Source organism: Brienomyrus brachyistius, chromosome 4 (genome assembly GCF_023856365.1).
Source record: "Brienomyrus brachyistius isolate T26 chromosome 4, BBRACH_0.4, whole genome shotgun sequence".
Taxonomy (NCBI): domain Eukaryota; kingdom Metazoa; phylum Chordata; class Actinopteri; order Osteoglossiformes; family Mormyridae; genus Brienomyrus; species Brienomyrus brachyistius.
The window spans coordinates 27,056,324-27,070,294 of NC_064536.1; the positions used below are offsets into that span (position 1 = coordinate 27,056,324).

The 13,971-nt window shown below is 49.8% G+C and overlaps 2 protein-coding genes across 3 annotated transcripts; one reads left to right on the plus strand and one right to left on the minus strand.

Moving 5' to 3' along the window:
* Positions 1 to 317: 317 nt before the first annotated feature.
* On the minus strand, positions 318 to 8,520 carry LOC125740085 (kelch repeat and BTB domain-containing protein 2-like). Its single transcript, XM_049010806.1, is given in 7 exon segments — positions 318 to 1,294; positions 1,296 to 1,586; positions 1,589 to 1,654; positions 1,656 to 2,744; positions 2,970 to 3,135; positions 5,925 to 6,585; positions 8,297 to 8,520. Coding segments are annotated over 6 exon segments (1,896 nt in total). The 5' UTR covers positions 6,098 to 6,585; positions 8,297 to 8,520; the 3' UTR covers positions 318 to 1,183.
* A 787-nt stretch (positions 8,521 to 9,307) lies between these two features.
* On the plus strand, positions 9,308 to 13,000 carry LOC125740082 (bucky ball-like). 2 transcript variants are annotated; one of them, XM_049010799.1, is made up of 7 exons: positions 9,308 to 9,399; positions 9,489 to 9,558; positions 9,880 to 10,041; positions 10,232 to 11,833; positions 12,109 to 12,219; positions 12,300 to 12,407; positions 12,498 to 13,000. In XM_049010799.1, exons 2-7 carry the CDS (start codon positions 9,552 to 9,554, stop codon positions 12,527 to 12,529), a joined length of 2,022 nt encoding a protein of 673 aa, XP_048866756.1. In that variant the 5' UTR covers positions 9,308 to 9,399; positions 9,489 to 9,551; the 3' UTR covers positions 12,530 to 13,000. The 2 variants fall into 2 exon arrangements, with proteins under 2 accessions (XP_048866756.1, XP_048866757.1); XM_049010800.1 differs by having other exon boundaries at positions 9,883 to 10,041.
* Positions 13,001 to 13,971: the final 971 nt, after the last annotated feature.

Consider the following 13,971-nt stretch of genomic DNA (forward strand, 5'->3'; position numbering starts at 1 on the left):
GTCCAATCAGGCACAAGCTGCTCAGTGCATGGTACGGATTTACTCAGACACTGGTACGCATGCATTCCCGAGCCTGACGTTTAAAGGATACACATGGGGGGTGCTAAAGAAGACCTCGGAAAGTCTTTTTTTTTTTTTTTTGAATAAATTAACGCCATTGAGAGTACAGTGCTGAAGGAACGTGATGGCAGCAGAGCATGCTGGGTAGCAGTCGCTGTGAAGCACTTCCGGTCATGTGACAGTGGGTGTGTGGCACTGCCACTGCCAGGACCTGTCGCTGGAGTCATGTTTGTGGGGGGGGGGGGGGGGGGGGGGGGGGGGGGGGGGGGGGGAGTTGCAGTCGGTGTCCAGACCCATACAGCAACAAGATGGCTCGAGAATTCACTCAAAGGAGAAGAAAAATAGAAACCAAAATAATCTACACAATCACACTACAGTAATTTCCCGATATTAAATAACTAATACAAAATAACCCTACTTACTCTATCCCTCCTCCACACTAAAACCGTTTAAACACATGAAAAATAGGTATTCTCAGTATCAGCAGCATATAGGCATTTATTAAGATAGTGGAGGCATGACGTGGTAAATCCTCGAGAAAAGAAGACCCCCGAATCAGCCAAATGTGACGGGAGAGAAGGGGAACTGCTGGCTGATGTGGAAGACCTGCATCCCGGGGACTGGTGGCCTGGGGATGTGTGGCAGCCGAGGGGGCGGAGCCTAAGCGGGGCCCCGGCTGGAGACTGGACCTGCAGTCGCCTCTGTGGACGCGGGGCCTCCCCCGACCCCACCCCCACCCCCAACCACCGTTCCAATGTGAATGCCGGAGTGGAATGACAAACCGGCAGTCAGTGGCAGAGAAGATATGTAGGTTCAGGACCCTCTGGTGCTGTGAGGGGGGGGGGGGTCTCTGACGTGCGAGTGTGTGTTACACAGCGCAACAGCGCTTGATGGGAGCGTATATTAACAAAACAAAAAAAAACCTAAGTGATTGTTCTTAAAAAAGAAAAGCACTAGTTAAAGGGAGAGGCAGGTGTGCTGTCTGACTTAGTCCGTGGCGTAGCAAAGGAGGTGAGGGCGGGGTACACTTCAGCTGTGGGATTTTGCGTAGCGCTATGGTGCTAAGCGACCTAAAGCTGTGGAGCTTTTTGTTTTTTTCGGGGAGGGGGATGCTGGCTGTGAGCTATACGTGAGGGAGGGGCACTATCGCATCGTCCACTTCGAATTCCTCTGAGCCGTCAGGGGCAAAAAAGTATGTGGGGGGCTTCCAGGGGGACTCCTCCAAGCAGGAAGGGGTAGAGCTTCCCCACGGCGCAACGAAAGTCCCTGCCCAGGTCCCAGAGCACGCGTTCGAAGACAGCCTGCCGAGGGTGCCAGCGGTCTGCCCCAGCATCGTACTGGTAGATGCCGTAGCGGGCACGTTCATTGGCATGCGTCTCACGCACAAAGATGCACGGCGAGTCCAACAGAACGGCAGCCCACACACACGACTCGGCATAGCGTTTGATGGGGACGCCGGCTGCCCGGCGCCACCCATTCTTGCTGACGTCGTAGATCTCCACTTCGACTGAGGAGCCGTCCGCTGCCACCCAGTGCGCGGCCGGAGGCCCGAGTTGCTCGCGACGTGCAGGCCACCTACGTAGAAGATGAGGTCCGCCAAAGGCGGCGGCTGAGGCAAAGCAGCGGCTCGTGGGCCGGGAGGCCATCTCCACCCAGGCATCAGTCCGCGGGGTATAGCGGTACGTCAGGTCGTGTGTCATCAGGTAGATGCAATCACATGCTGATACGCAGGTGCTCCAGTTCCAGGCACATGGCAGTGGGCTCACCATACTCCACTCGTCCTTCTCACGGTCATAACGCTCCACAGTGCGCCGGCTTAGTTCGCCACCCGTGTTGTCTCCACCCACAGCGTAGATGTGCCCGGCGCAGTGCACCAACGAGGGCCGTACCCGTGCCCGCAGCATGGGTGTCTTTGCCACCCAGACATTGAGCTGCGCGTCGAACCAGAAGAAGCTGTCCACCAAGCGGAACGCAGCCTGCAGCTTGCCGCCCTTACTGTGGTTGACCACCGAGGTCTTCAGCGGCACTTGGCCACCAGCGATGAAGATGTCATTATCCGGCGTGACGAGCGTGCCTACCTTCTGGAGGTCTCCCGGCAGACTGGACAGCTTGTAGACCTTCTCAGCCTGCAGGCTGTAACAGATGGTGGCATGAGCAGCGCCCCCTGCAGGTCCGTCACTGGGCGACTCCGTCACCGCTACCTCAACAAATATTAGCATCTCCTCCTTGGTCATGCCCAGGCGGGGCTTGAAGAACTTGGGCATGGATTTGTAGAGGCCTTGCACAACCACGGATTTGTCATTGGGTGGTAGGCCCTGGAACCAGGCGCGCTGGGCGACCTCCGACAGAGCATCGATACGGATCTGGCTGAGCACAGAGGACAGATGCTGCGACCGTGATTCCATGTCGTGCTCCAGCCACAGCATAGCTGCTTCGCGCACCGTCTCCTCCTTCTCCACGTTGAGGTTGTCGCTGCTCAACACGTCCAGCAGCAGCTCATGAGACAGTTGCAAAAAGGCCTCCTGCTTGTAAACGGCTGGGAACTTGTGCTCCACCATGCGCTTGGCGCTCTGCTTGAGCTCGGTGCAGCTGAACATGTCCCCGATGCTCAGCATGCGCACGCAGTTGTCTGCATTGATCTTCTTCACCAGATAGTCGCGGCAGCGCAGGAGCACGTCCTCTACCTGCGAGGATCAGAGATGACGTTAGCTAGTCTTCATCAGGAAACTTGTTTCAAATTCCTCAAAGACTGGCTCTGCTAATGGCTATCAAGAGCTAATAGCTGCTAAGTGTCGCAAAGACCAACGATTGGGCTGGACATCAACAAAGACCAAGACACAAGTTGTGTCGAATCGGACATTTGCAGTAGACCCTAACCCTCAAACCAGATCCTGTGTGGACGGATGTACCTGTAGGAAGCAGGCTGTCTCATACAAGGGTTCCACAGTGCTGTCCGTGATGGCCAGGTTGCCCGTGTAGGCATAGGTGATGATGATCTGAAGGGTTGCTGGGTCTACATTCCGCAGGTGGACGTGGGTCTGCTTGCTCTCGCTTAGGCCGCCCATGAACATGGCCCTTAAAGACGAAATAGTTAGTCAAAAGGATTCTGCATCTAGACATTAGAAACATGGGTGCAGCTACAAAGGCCATTAACGAGGGGGACACCGAATTAGTCATGTAATGGTGCTTTTCCACTGGCAGCCAGGAGTCGACCCATTCCCTAAAACGAGACAACTTCCAGCACGGTTTCAGTTCCCTTCGGTTCTCCACTGCAGAAGGGTCGGCTCAGTAAAGGCGTTAGAGTTTGGAGAGCGACAGTGATGTAAAACTGTGGGGATGCTTATTTACGGATCACACTATATTCATCATGATTTACTATGTGCAATTATTATTATTGATTTTTTTTTTACCGTGCACTAATTTCCACGAGCACTATGTCACTGTGTTATGCAAGTATCAAACGCTAACAGGATTAGCATTCGGTTGTGTAAATTTGCATTACAAATCCATTCAGTTCAGCTATTCTATAGCACGTTTTAATTAAGAGGTTGGAAATTTTCATGTGTGTGATATTAATCATTACGAATAATATATAGAATATATGCTTTTTCCTTCAGATAATCACTGTGCAGAACACCAGTATCTCAACCAATCGGATAGTGGTGATGCAATCAGTTCAGTTTGGTCAAACTTTCGGTCTGGCTAATAAGCAGGGCCATGTCCGTGCAGCTACGGCTCAGGTATGGCTTTCATGCTGTACAATGGAAAAGCGCCAGTTCCTCATATGGGTTGGGTTCGGTTCAGTTCTTGGTGGCAATAGAAAAGTGCCAGAAATATACCCTCTGGACTTGTGAGAACTTTGTGACCACCACCTAAGAGCTAGTGATGCTAAGATGGTCCTCACAGAACACCGACACCCACGTTCGATTGTAAAATGGATAACAGGATAGCAGGCAGGTAGATGAGATGCCAAGATGGAGGTTATGCTGTGAAATCAGACACCTGTTGGATAAAAGCAAAGGATGCATCCTGCGTGCGTTCAAACTGTCAAAAGTCTCAGGCTGATAAAAATTAAGATTCTTTTTCCTGCTTAAACAACTTCTGGGGTAATGGGGCCTCCACACCAGAGCTTACACCTAGATAAATGTGTGGGAATCACTGCCTGTTCGAGCTGCGATCATAGAGTAGCCAGTCCAAACATAGGGTTGTTCTGGGTCCCACGAAAGATGCTTCTTCAATTCAACCTGCATTTGCTCACAGGTCACTGGGAAATGTAACCGACGAGGTTCGATAGACTTGATCATAAACATCAGAGTGTGGCTTTGATAAGGACACCGGCTTCCTGCACCGGGTTCCTTTCAATGGTCTGCGTGAGCTTCAGCATCCCATACATTAGTATTATTGGTAAGGAGGCATAAAAATGACCTTTTCTAGGGTACCGATCAGAGCTTTTGGGTGCCCTTCTGCGTTCCACCATCCCATTACAGAGGAAGGAAGATGGAAGACGCTGGTCTGTCCGTCACACGGGACAGCAGCACTGCTTCTGGGATGTCTGGGCTTCTCTCCATCTTTGCCTCGTCATGCCTCTGTTGCTCTGGACGCCCCCACATCTTCCCCCACATCCCTTTTTTTTTTTTTGAGGGGGGGATGACTCATTCTCTTGTCACCCCCCCGCCCATTTTTCCTGCTGCTGCACATCTTTCTTCCCATGCACACACAAACACACCCCCTATTCCCCCCCCCCCATCACTGTCCACTGCAGCTGCAGTGCTTTGATATGAATGCCGAGTGAGCGTTTCAGATATATTGACTTCTAGCAGTCCCCCCCCCCCCCCCCTTCCATCCCTGCTCTCTGAAAAGCGATTCCTCCCACCTCCAGCTGCCCAAAGCGAAGGATTCCCTTCCTCTAGCCCTTAGCTGACACAGCGTATCCTCTTTCCTGAGAGGCCAGGGATGGGAGCCAACAGCAAGGGGCGGGAAACACCTCTCGAAGGGTGTGTGTGTGTGTGTGTGTCGCTTCACCACGTGGGAAAACGCAGGATGTGGAGGAGTAAGGCTGGTGGCAGCTTCAGTCTGCGGCTGTTTCCCAATCACCGTCCGGGGACGCCCTGTCGCCCACATCTCTAAACTAATGCCTTTGCTTTTCTAAAACCCCTGCATATCATTTGCTTTTAATTGTTCAGTTCCTGTGTGAATTTGTTTTTTTCTCTTTTGCCCTGGAGAAGCATTAGGGGATTTTTTTTTTTTTATTATGCGGTTATAAGAACACTGTGTAGCTCCAAGTCGAGCGTGAGAAATGAAACAGACTCTAGCTGGGCCTAGATCTTCAAAAAGCTAAGTCACCTAAACAAGGCACATTAGGCAATCATATGTACAAAGGCTGCAGGTGCAAATACGGCTTTGCTACAATTCTGTTAACTCAGATATTCATTAAATCCCCCCAACCTCACATTTTTCCGTGCTGTTCAGTTATTCAGCCATGTGTGTCCAGGAGCTAAAATTACAGGTGTGGACAATCCTTCCCCACCCAGAGGTACACTTACAGAGACATTACTCACAAACTGCATCCTTAAACATTTTGCGGTATTTACACATTTAAAGCTTTTTACATTACAGAAGGCAAACTGCTCTATCTATGGCTTCAGTACCAGGACGGCTCCAGGGGACTTGAACCCACAGCCTTTTGGTGACACTGGCCCATGCCTGTGTGGATGTAACGCTCCTCATTTAAAACACATGAGCTACGGGGAGCCAGCATCATAGGATGCTGAAGGAATCGCTTCTGCTGCAGACACACGTGAAGTAGGAGGTAGTTTTGGCCAGGAAACGCCAGTAGGGGGCAAAGTTTGCGAGGGAACGCTCACCTGAAGTAGGAGCTGCATGTGGCTAGCACCATCTTGTGGCAGGGGAACTCGGCGCCCTCGGCCAGAAGCACCACGTCCGTCAGCAGCCGCTGCTCGTAGAATATCCGCAGCTGCTCCAACAGTGACACGGCGTAGTCCGTGTTGACGGACGCGCTTTTGCCACCCCCCGACATGCTTGCATCACACACAAAAAAATCCAGAGTTGTCACTTAGCCTGCTGAGAATCAAGGAAGGGGGGGGGGAGGGCCCAGCACTCAAACCCCCCTCCCCCAGCCAGGGGTAAAAAAAGAACCCCACCCACCAATCACAGCCAGGAATGACAGGGGAAAGTATGTATCGAGTCCAGAATATCTGCAGCTGGAGGACTCTGGTGGCCCCCGGTGAAGATTCTGAGGAGCAGTTGGTGGGTTTGCTTGGGAGGTGCAGCCCGAGACACTCGCAAGTGGGCTTCTCTCCTCCTACTTTATTGCCGGCTCCTCTTCCACAGTCACTTGGTGCTGATTAGTGTCTGGAGATTCTCTTCCTCCCAGGGCACCGGGGGTGCAGAGGGAGGCTGGTGGCGCCCAGCACAACGCAGACTCATTCTAGGGATCTGGAGGTGGCCGGAAGTTGATGCAGGCCCCCGCTGGTGATGTCTCCGCATCGGTGCTCATCCAGCGTGCTGGGAAAAGGAGGGAGAAGCGGGTTAGTGCAAGCGAAGCATGACAAGGTTAAAAGATGACCAGCAGGGCGGGGGGTATCCATCATGCCTCGAGACTCACAGGGTACACTTGTGCTCACTCTGCCTTAGCTACTAATTGGCTGAAGTCTTGTCTGCCCACAGCTTGTCTGCCCACAGTGGAGAAGGAGCAGGTCTGTGTCCCATTAAGAATCAGGCGAACAATCAGGCATATTTCACACATATTTGTCTCCTCTCAAGCTCCAATCCGGTCCCGATTCTGCTACCCTTTCAGTTACTGACAGAATCACTCTCATAGATTCTGTCCCCCATTCAGAGCAGCTCTGGACTCACAGACTAACGCTCACGGCACAGAATCAGCCTCTACGGCACAACACCAGGCAGTGAATCAGAGAAGCATCACCTTCGGCATCCTCTAGCGCACATGTACGGTTTCCCCCTGCAGGATCTCCAATCAGTGCTCATCAAATGACACCCCCTCCAGGCACACACACCCCTAAAGACATCCCAACTGACATCTGACCCTAGCCCATGCAGTGCTACCTCACCGTGTGTGTTTGTGTGTGAGAAAATGAGAAGAAAGTGTCAGGCCGTCTGCTTTTCCCACGAGGCATCTGCCTAGGACGCACCGTCATGCTGACCAGATCATCGTGGCGGTGCATGCCTGTCACCCAGGCTGGCGTGCACTTCCCACAAACACCCACCCAAAGCCGCTGGCCCACACTGTTTTCGGCATACCACAACAAGCAAATCACGCCCAGGGCAAGAACCACTCGAGCCTTGCTTCCTAGCCAGGAAACACAACAGACCAGTCAGCCCAGGCATAACATCCCCCACCCACCCACCCTTTTCTTGTTACTAACCCCTTCAGAATTACTAACCCTGGGGTGTCTCCTACAAATAACGCAAACGATCTTATGAAACTGTCAGCACTGGGAGGGCAATCCCATCAAGCATGCTGTTTTGGGGGCAGCAAAACTTTAGTGCTGTTTATTTCGCTGGATTTTATAGCTGCAGCGTGGAGCAATCAGAATCACACCGGAGTATGTGAAAGGTAACAAAAATAGCGATTCAACCTCCCGATGCAGGTGACGCATACAGCGTCACTAGACAGACACAAATTCTTGTTTTTGAAGCATGGGGGGGTGCTACACACTGCAACACGGTGCCTGTTCTGCTGTTACCCTTTACAGGTTAATGGTCTCTTTTTTATTATTTTTATTCATCAAACCAGTTTTATGACACTGGCAAAGCAACATCTCACTGCCCCCACCGGCCCGCCCTGTAATGAAGGAAAACCCATGCTTCCCCACCCAGGCACCCGGCACAAACGGCGACGCCCCCCCGCCCTTTCGCTGCAGAATGATCACGGCCCCTCTGCCCAAAAAGGGGGGGCGGATCCCCACGGAGGTGACTATACCTTTATCCCGATCCCCACTCCCCGCCCATACAGATATATATGATATCATCTCTGGATCGGTATCTCAGCTTCACACCCCCAGCCGCCTCTCTACTCCTATTCATCAGTCCAGATGCCGGCTACTGACCCCCTCTACCCCTACGGGATCAGCCCCGCCAGTCCGCACCCCCCCGTCGCCGGATCTCCGTGATCCGCCGCCGGTCCGCAGTCGCACAGTCAGTCGCGGGTAGCCGGGGCCGAGGCTGGTGAGCCGGCTAGCTCGGCGAGCATTACCGTGCGGGCGCTGCTGCCGGGCCGTCTCAGTGTCGCCGGTGTCCCTCGGTGATCGTTAATACATTCGACACGGACACGCTGCGTTATCCTCCGGCCGTCACACGAACCGAAGAGTCCGGAATCTTAATCGACACAATCAAGGCGGACCGAGCGGCGCCGAACCGTTTTCCTCTCTCTCTTTCCCTCAACCAATATATTTATTTATTTGCTTTCCTGCCGTGTGCGCATGCGTTTCAGAGGCCAGATGAGGACGTTGCGCATGTGTGCCGGTGAGCGTCAGAGGCCAGCCGAGGACACTACGCGTGCGTACAAGCAGAAGCGCCCAAGTTTCACATGTTTCCAGTGGGAAAGCTTGACCTCTGCAGGGGAAATGCGGTTATCGTCGGCACAGCGCCGTAAGGCTCCAAGAATAATGTCACAGCTGGAGATTTTTAACAATAAACAATAAAAAAAACACTCTCACCAAAATGCGCAAAGACAAAAGTCATTCATCCCCTCACGATTTCTTAAGAAGTTCCCATCGTGCTCAGTATTATTATGAAAGAAAATAAGCAGGACAAGTAATTGTCACAGTAATTTGAATGACTGAACCTTTTCATACGTATCGGGTGGGCACGATCAAAGAGATGCTGAGCAATTCAGTGCATTTTATAATGTACGCTCAGTCGCTCAGTAAATGAAATGCAAACGGCCTGTATTTCATTATGTGCATTTAACAGTCTGGATTTGAAACTTGTCCAACTTGAAGCTACGCGGATAAATACGCCTCGTCAACTCATTATAATGGGCTATCGGACTCTAGAGATAAAACCTTTTTTTCCAAATGTTTGAGCTTCAGTACAATCGTTATTTTGTGTAGCTTTGATTTCTGTTTACCTAGTCGTGCCACAAATGTCCTACATTGTTCCCCAGAGAAGATAATTGCCATCAAGCATGTGTTTGTATACAGAGTAATTATTGGATAATTGAGGCACACGGTGCCTATAAAAGATCTCATAGAGACAATGACGTCAGAGATTTTTTATTTATTTATTTTTTTGGAGGTCTCCCAGTTAGGTGCACTAGTCTACTATTTTACACCAAGTTATATAGTCACGTTCACGGTTGGTAATTATGTTGTTTGCGTACCTCTGTGTGACAGTCTGAGGGACGAGTATTCGTGTATAATTATGATATTTTTGTGTTCCCGCAGTATTTCGCGGTGCAGAACATACTGCGCGGCGTTTTTCTGTCCTGATAAACACAAGTGGGGAAAATGGAAGGTAATTTCTCCCTCCGGGGAAAATTGCACGATTTTAAGTATAGCAGTGGCGTTTTGGTCTGTATATTAAGACTAACGTAATCAAATGTAATCCAAGTCACGGGTGTGGGGGTAAAAAAAATAACTTTCTAGCGTGGCATTGTAGTGTGTTTCTGGTGTTGAGCTTGTCTAGAAGTGCTTTAACAATTTGAAGTGAAATTGAATATACTCAGGGGAATCTTATTGACTTTGAAATGAATGTAGTTCTGGCTTTTTATGTTGTCACTTCAGATGGTGGGTTTTTTTTTTTTTTTTTTTTTTTTTTTTTTTTTTTTTGCCCCAGAAGGAAATAATGCTCCACACACTATGGGAAATGGGCAGTCGCAACAGAGCCCGGTACATCACCCTAGACCGTTTTTCTATGTTCAACCACCACCTCAACTTTATTACATGTACCAGTGGCCTATGTATAACCCATACGGGCAGTTTGGGTACCCTGGATCAGGTAGGATTGAGACTTGTGTGTATGTGGAAACTAGACTTATTGCTGATCATTATAACTTAAGTGGTCTAATCTAAAGGATATGGGATTAAGATCTGTGCTACTTGGTAAGCGCTTGCAAACTGAAGGGACTCTATTTAATGGGCCTTATGTAGCACTATCTGTAACATGGGCACTTTTAAATATTCAACAGGTCTTCATTTTGGACGTCCGTATGTGTCTTCAGTACCATACATGCAGTATCCAGGATACGTCATACCTCACGCGCCTTTACACCCAATTGAGTACAGACGAATGTTCAACCCATACATGCCACCTCCGGCAACTATCGACACGAGGTTCTGCCACGATGAAGGCCGTGGACAGCGGGAGACTGTTTGCTCGGAGGCCCAGACAGAGACCAGTGACGGGGTGAACGCGCTGCTTGAAGGTCTAGGTAAACTTGAGGTGCGTGAGGCAGTCGGCTCCGGAAAGCAACTGGATTCTGGTGTGGTTTCGCCTGACTCCGGTATCTACTTCCGGGAAGAAAGGCAAAAGTATGTCGGGCAAGAAGAGGGGCACGTACCCATGACGACAGAGCAGTCGGATGCTCCTCCGCAACCACCCATCATGCATCCCAGTGACTCTGCAGAAGGTGCCCGTGACATGGAGTCAACACAAAGCGTTCTAAAGAATGTGGCGCAGAGGCAGGAGTGGTGCGTGACGTCTGGTGTCCTGCACTTTGACGGCTCCTCTGTTTGTGAGGATGCCATGCTGGCGGAACCCACAGAGTCGGCACAAATCTGCCTCCTGGCAAAGACTGGACTTTCTGCTGGACCAGGAGATTGTGACCAAAGACTCGGCGTGTGCAACCAGACAGGCTGTGGGGCAGGTACCCAATCTGAGCACGTAGCGTTACAAAACACAACTCAGGGCTGCGAGGACCCAGCTAAGCAGAGCGCTGATCCTATCTGGCCTATGTCAGAATGCCTGCCGTCCCATCATTCTACCAGCTGGCTTGACAAGGCAGCAGTTTTGCTGGGAAATGGTGAGACCAGCAAGGCGCCACCTCCAGCAGGTGCAGATGATGTAGGTGCTGCTGGCGAGCCAGCCCTCGACTTTGAAGATCAACCTTACCGGATCCTTCGATTACCGTTTGACAAGGTAACCCCAGTTGGGCTGTTGCAGGAGGACAACCCATTATGGTGTGTGGACCAGCTGACGAACTTTATCCCTCCAGCTAGTTATTTGTCTTCGATTAATAATGCTTATTATAGCTACTACCCTCAAACTGCCCAGGAGCGGCAGAGTATCCTCAGTCCATCTTTGGATGAGCTCTCCTCACGGGATGAAGTGTTCTCCACTGATGTGGAAGATATGGATTTGATTCCAGGTCATGTGTACATGGCGGGAGGTGAGATGGCAGATGGCATATGTTCCACTGAGGAACCTCCAGGTGAGTTGGCACTTGGGAGCTCATCTGAAGAGGAGTGTTCCGTGTGCTCGAGGAACACTTGTGCCACCTGTGGCACTACCCTATCCAAAACGAAATGGAGCAAATTGTGCTCTCCTGGACACTGTTCTGAAAAAGGGGACACGGATGAAGAGATCAGGGATGTCTGTGGTGGTGAACGGGACATTCCTGACACTCTGAAGGTTACACTGAAGAAGTTACATGTGACTAAGCGCTCGCAGTCTCGTGGCCAACAGGTCTCTAGACAGAAACCTAAGAAGAGCTGTTGTGAAAGACCAGTGGACCCAGCTAAGAGGTACAAGGAGCAGGAATCAAGAAGCGCTCAATCTAAACCTCACTTGGGTAACATCCTATTTCTTATTGATCGAGATTGTTTAAACTTTTTGCTTTAAAATGCCTAGTAGTACCAGCTGGTGGAATTTTATTTTTTTTTTAATGGCTGTTGTGAAAATGAGCAACAAGCCCCCATCCTTTTGTTGTGAGGGTGGGAAATGGTTAACAGCTGTAACACAGTTTCAAAGCCCTTGTGGAATGCATAGGAGTGGAGTCAAGAAGTGAACTAGGTGTCCTTTGTGTGTGCAATATACCCCGGTTAAACTCCTCCTTTTTTTCTGCAGAAGGACAGTGGGAAGAGGGCACTGTGCCATCTGACCAAGAGAGCTGGGAGAGCTGTAGCATTAAAGGACGACCCAAGACCTACAAACGATATCATTCATCACATGGACAAGGTAGCTGAAGGGTGGGCTGTCTGTACTTATTGCTTTTGTAGGAGCTACACACCGTCATCTGTCATCTTCCCTCCCACTAGAGAGATCCTCTTACAAAAGGTCTTCCTGCAAGAATTTTGGGCATCAAAGAACCCGAAGGAATGATCCTGACAACGAGGGGGATTTCCCTCTATTCCACAGAGGCAGAGGTACAGTTTAAAGCTTTCCTCGGTGTTCTTCCTGCAACGTTCATTGGCCTGATGTGCAGTCTGCTGATCTAACGATGACATTGGTTCTAGGGTCCACCAAGAGGAGAGGCACCAGATCCTAACCAATCACTGCATTAAAAATGCTTGAGAGCACTTAACCTAAAACTAAGTAATGACACTTTCTCTATAACAAGTGGGTGAGTTGGCTGTAGACCCGAACTTCCTCTGCCTGACAATGTCCTGCTGGATGCTGTGCATTCAGCCCATTAATCCCTGCTGCTGTCTTCACTGGAACCTGTTTTGATCCTCTCTTGGGTTCTGCCATTACGCATTGGTCTGGGAGGTGTAGGCCTTACTGCTGTTGGGGCTCCTGAGCTTTCCAGGGTCAAGACTGGCTGTTCACTGAGGACTAGCATCTGGGCTGCCACTTCTTGGGCAGTGGAAGTCCGGGCAATGCCTGATGGTGAAGGTCTGACCTCTAGTTTGGTATTTTAGCTAACTGGGTCAGTCTTACTGTAGTGCAAATGTTTTGACACATTACAATGTTTTTACATGGATTTCGGTGTCATTAAAATATCTGCATTGCTCTTAAACCTGTCTCCATTGCATGTCATTTGTTTGAGCTATCATTAAGTCCTCACAATCATGGTTCAACAATTTTTTTAAAGGACCTTAGCTAGTTGTGGTAATAGTGGTTACACCTGTATGTTTAGGTTCCACTATGTTTTGGGACATTAGTGTGTGGTGAAAACACTGGACTAATCAAACCCAAGTTTCTGCAAGTAATTGAAACTTTCTCATATTTGTCCATTTATATTCCAGCTGCTATTTAGGGCAAAGTTTGTTAGGCCCTGGAGTTAATCCCAGGCTGGCTTGGGTAGGCTTTGGCTGGGATGCCTGTTCATTACAAACCTCACATACAATCATGTTCTTCATAGATGCATATACACTGGACAGTTAGGCTAACAGTCTGGAATTTGGCCTGTGAAAGGAAAGTGAAGGAACAGGCAGTTGGTGGGATTTCATCTCTCAGCCCTGGTGGAATTAGATGACAGTGTGACACACTGGTTTCCAGAGAGGGATAGTTCAGGTTCCGAAAGTAAAAATCCAGACCAAGATTTTGTTTCAACCAATCTGTTTCAAATAGTCAGTCACGAAGTGCTCTGCTGGTTGGTTGAGAGCAAATCTTGGTGTGGATTTTTACTTTCTGAACCTAAACCATCCATTTCTGCTTGGTTCTATTTAGTAGATTGGCAGAAAATTATCAAATCCCCAAGTACTATTCAATACACAAGGCATAATACATTTAATTTAGCCAGAAGCCAGTCAAAGCTAATTAAGAGCTTAGGAGTAACAGCCGAGTATCATGGAGCCTGGAAGTGTTTAGTCTAACTAGTAAGTGCCACTAAGTAGCATTAATAGAACTGCCCTACTAGCTGTCAGTGAATAAGGCTGGTGTGGCCTGCTTCTTGTGCCTGGATCTCATTAGAATCCATTGATGTACTTTTGGGGTTATCTTAATGTATTGTGTCAAGTCAAATGAGAATGGCAATATGCATCAAGA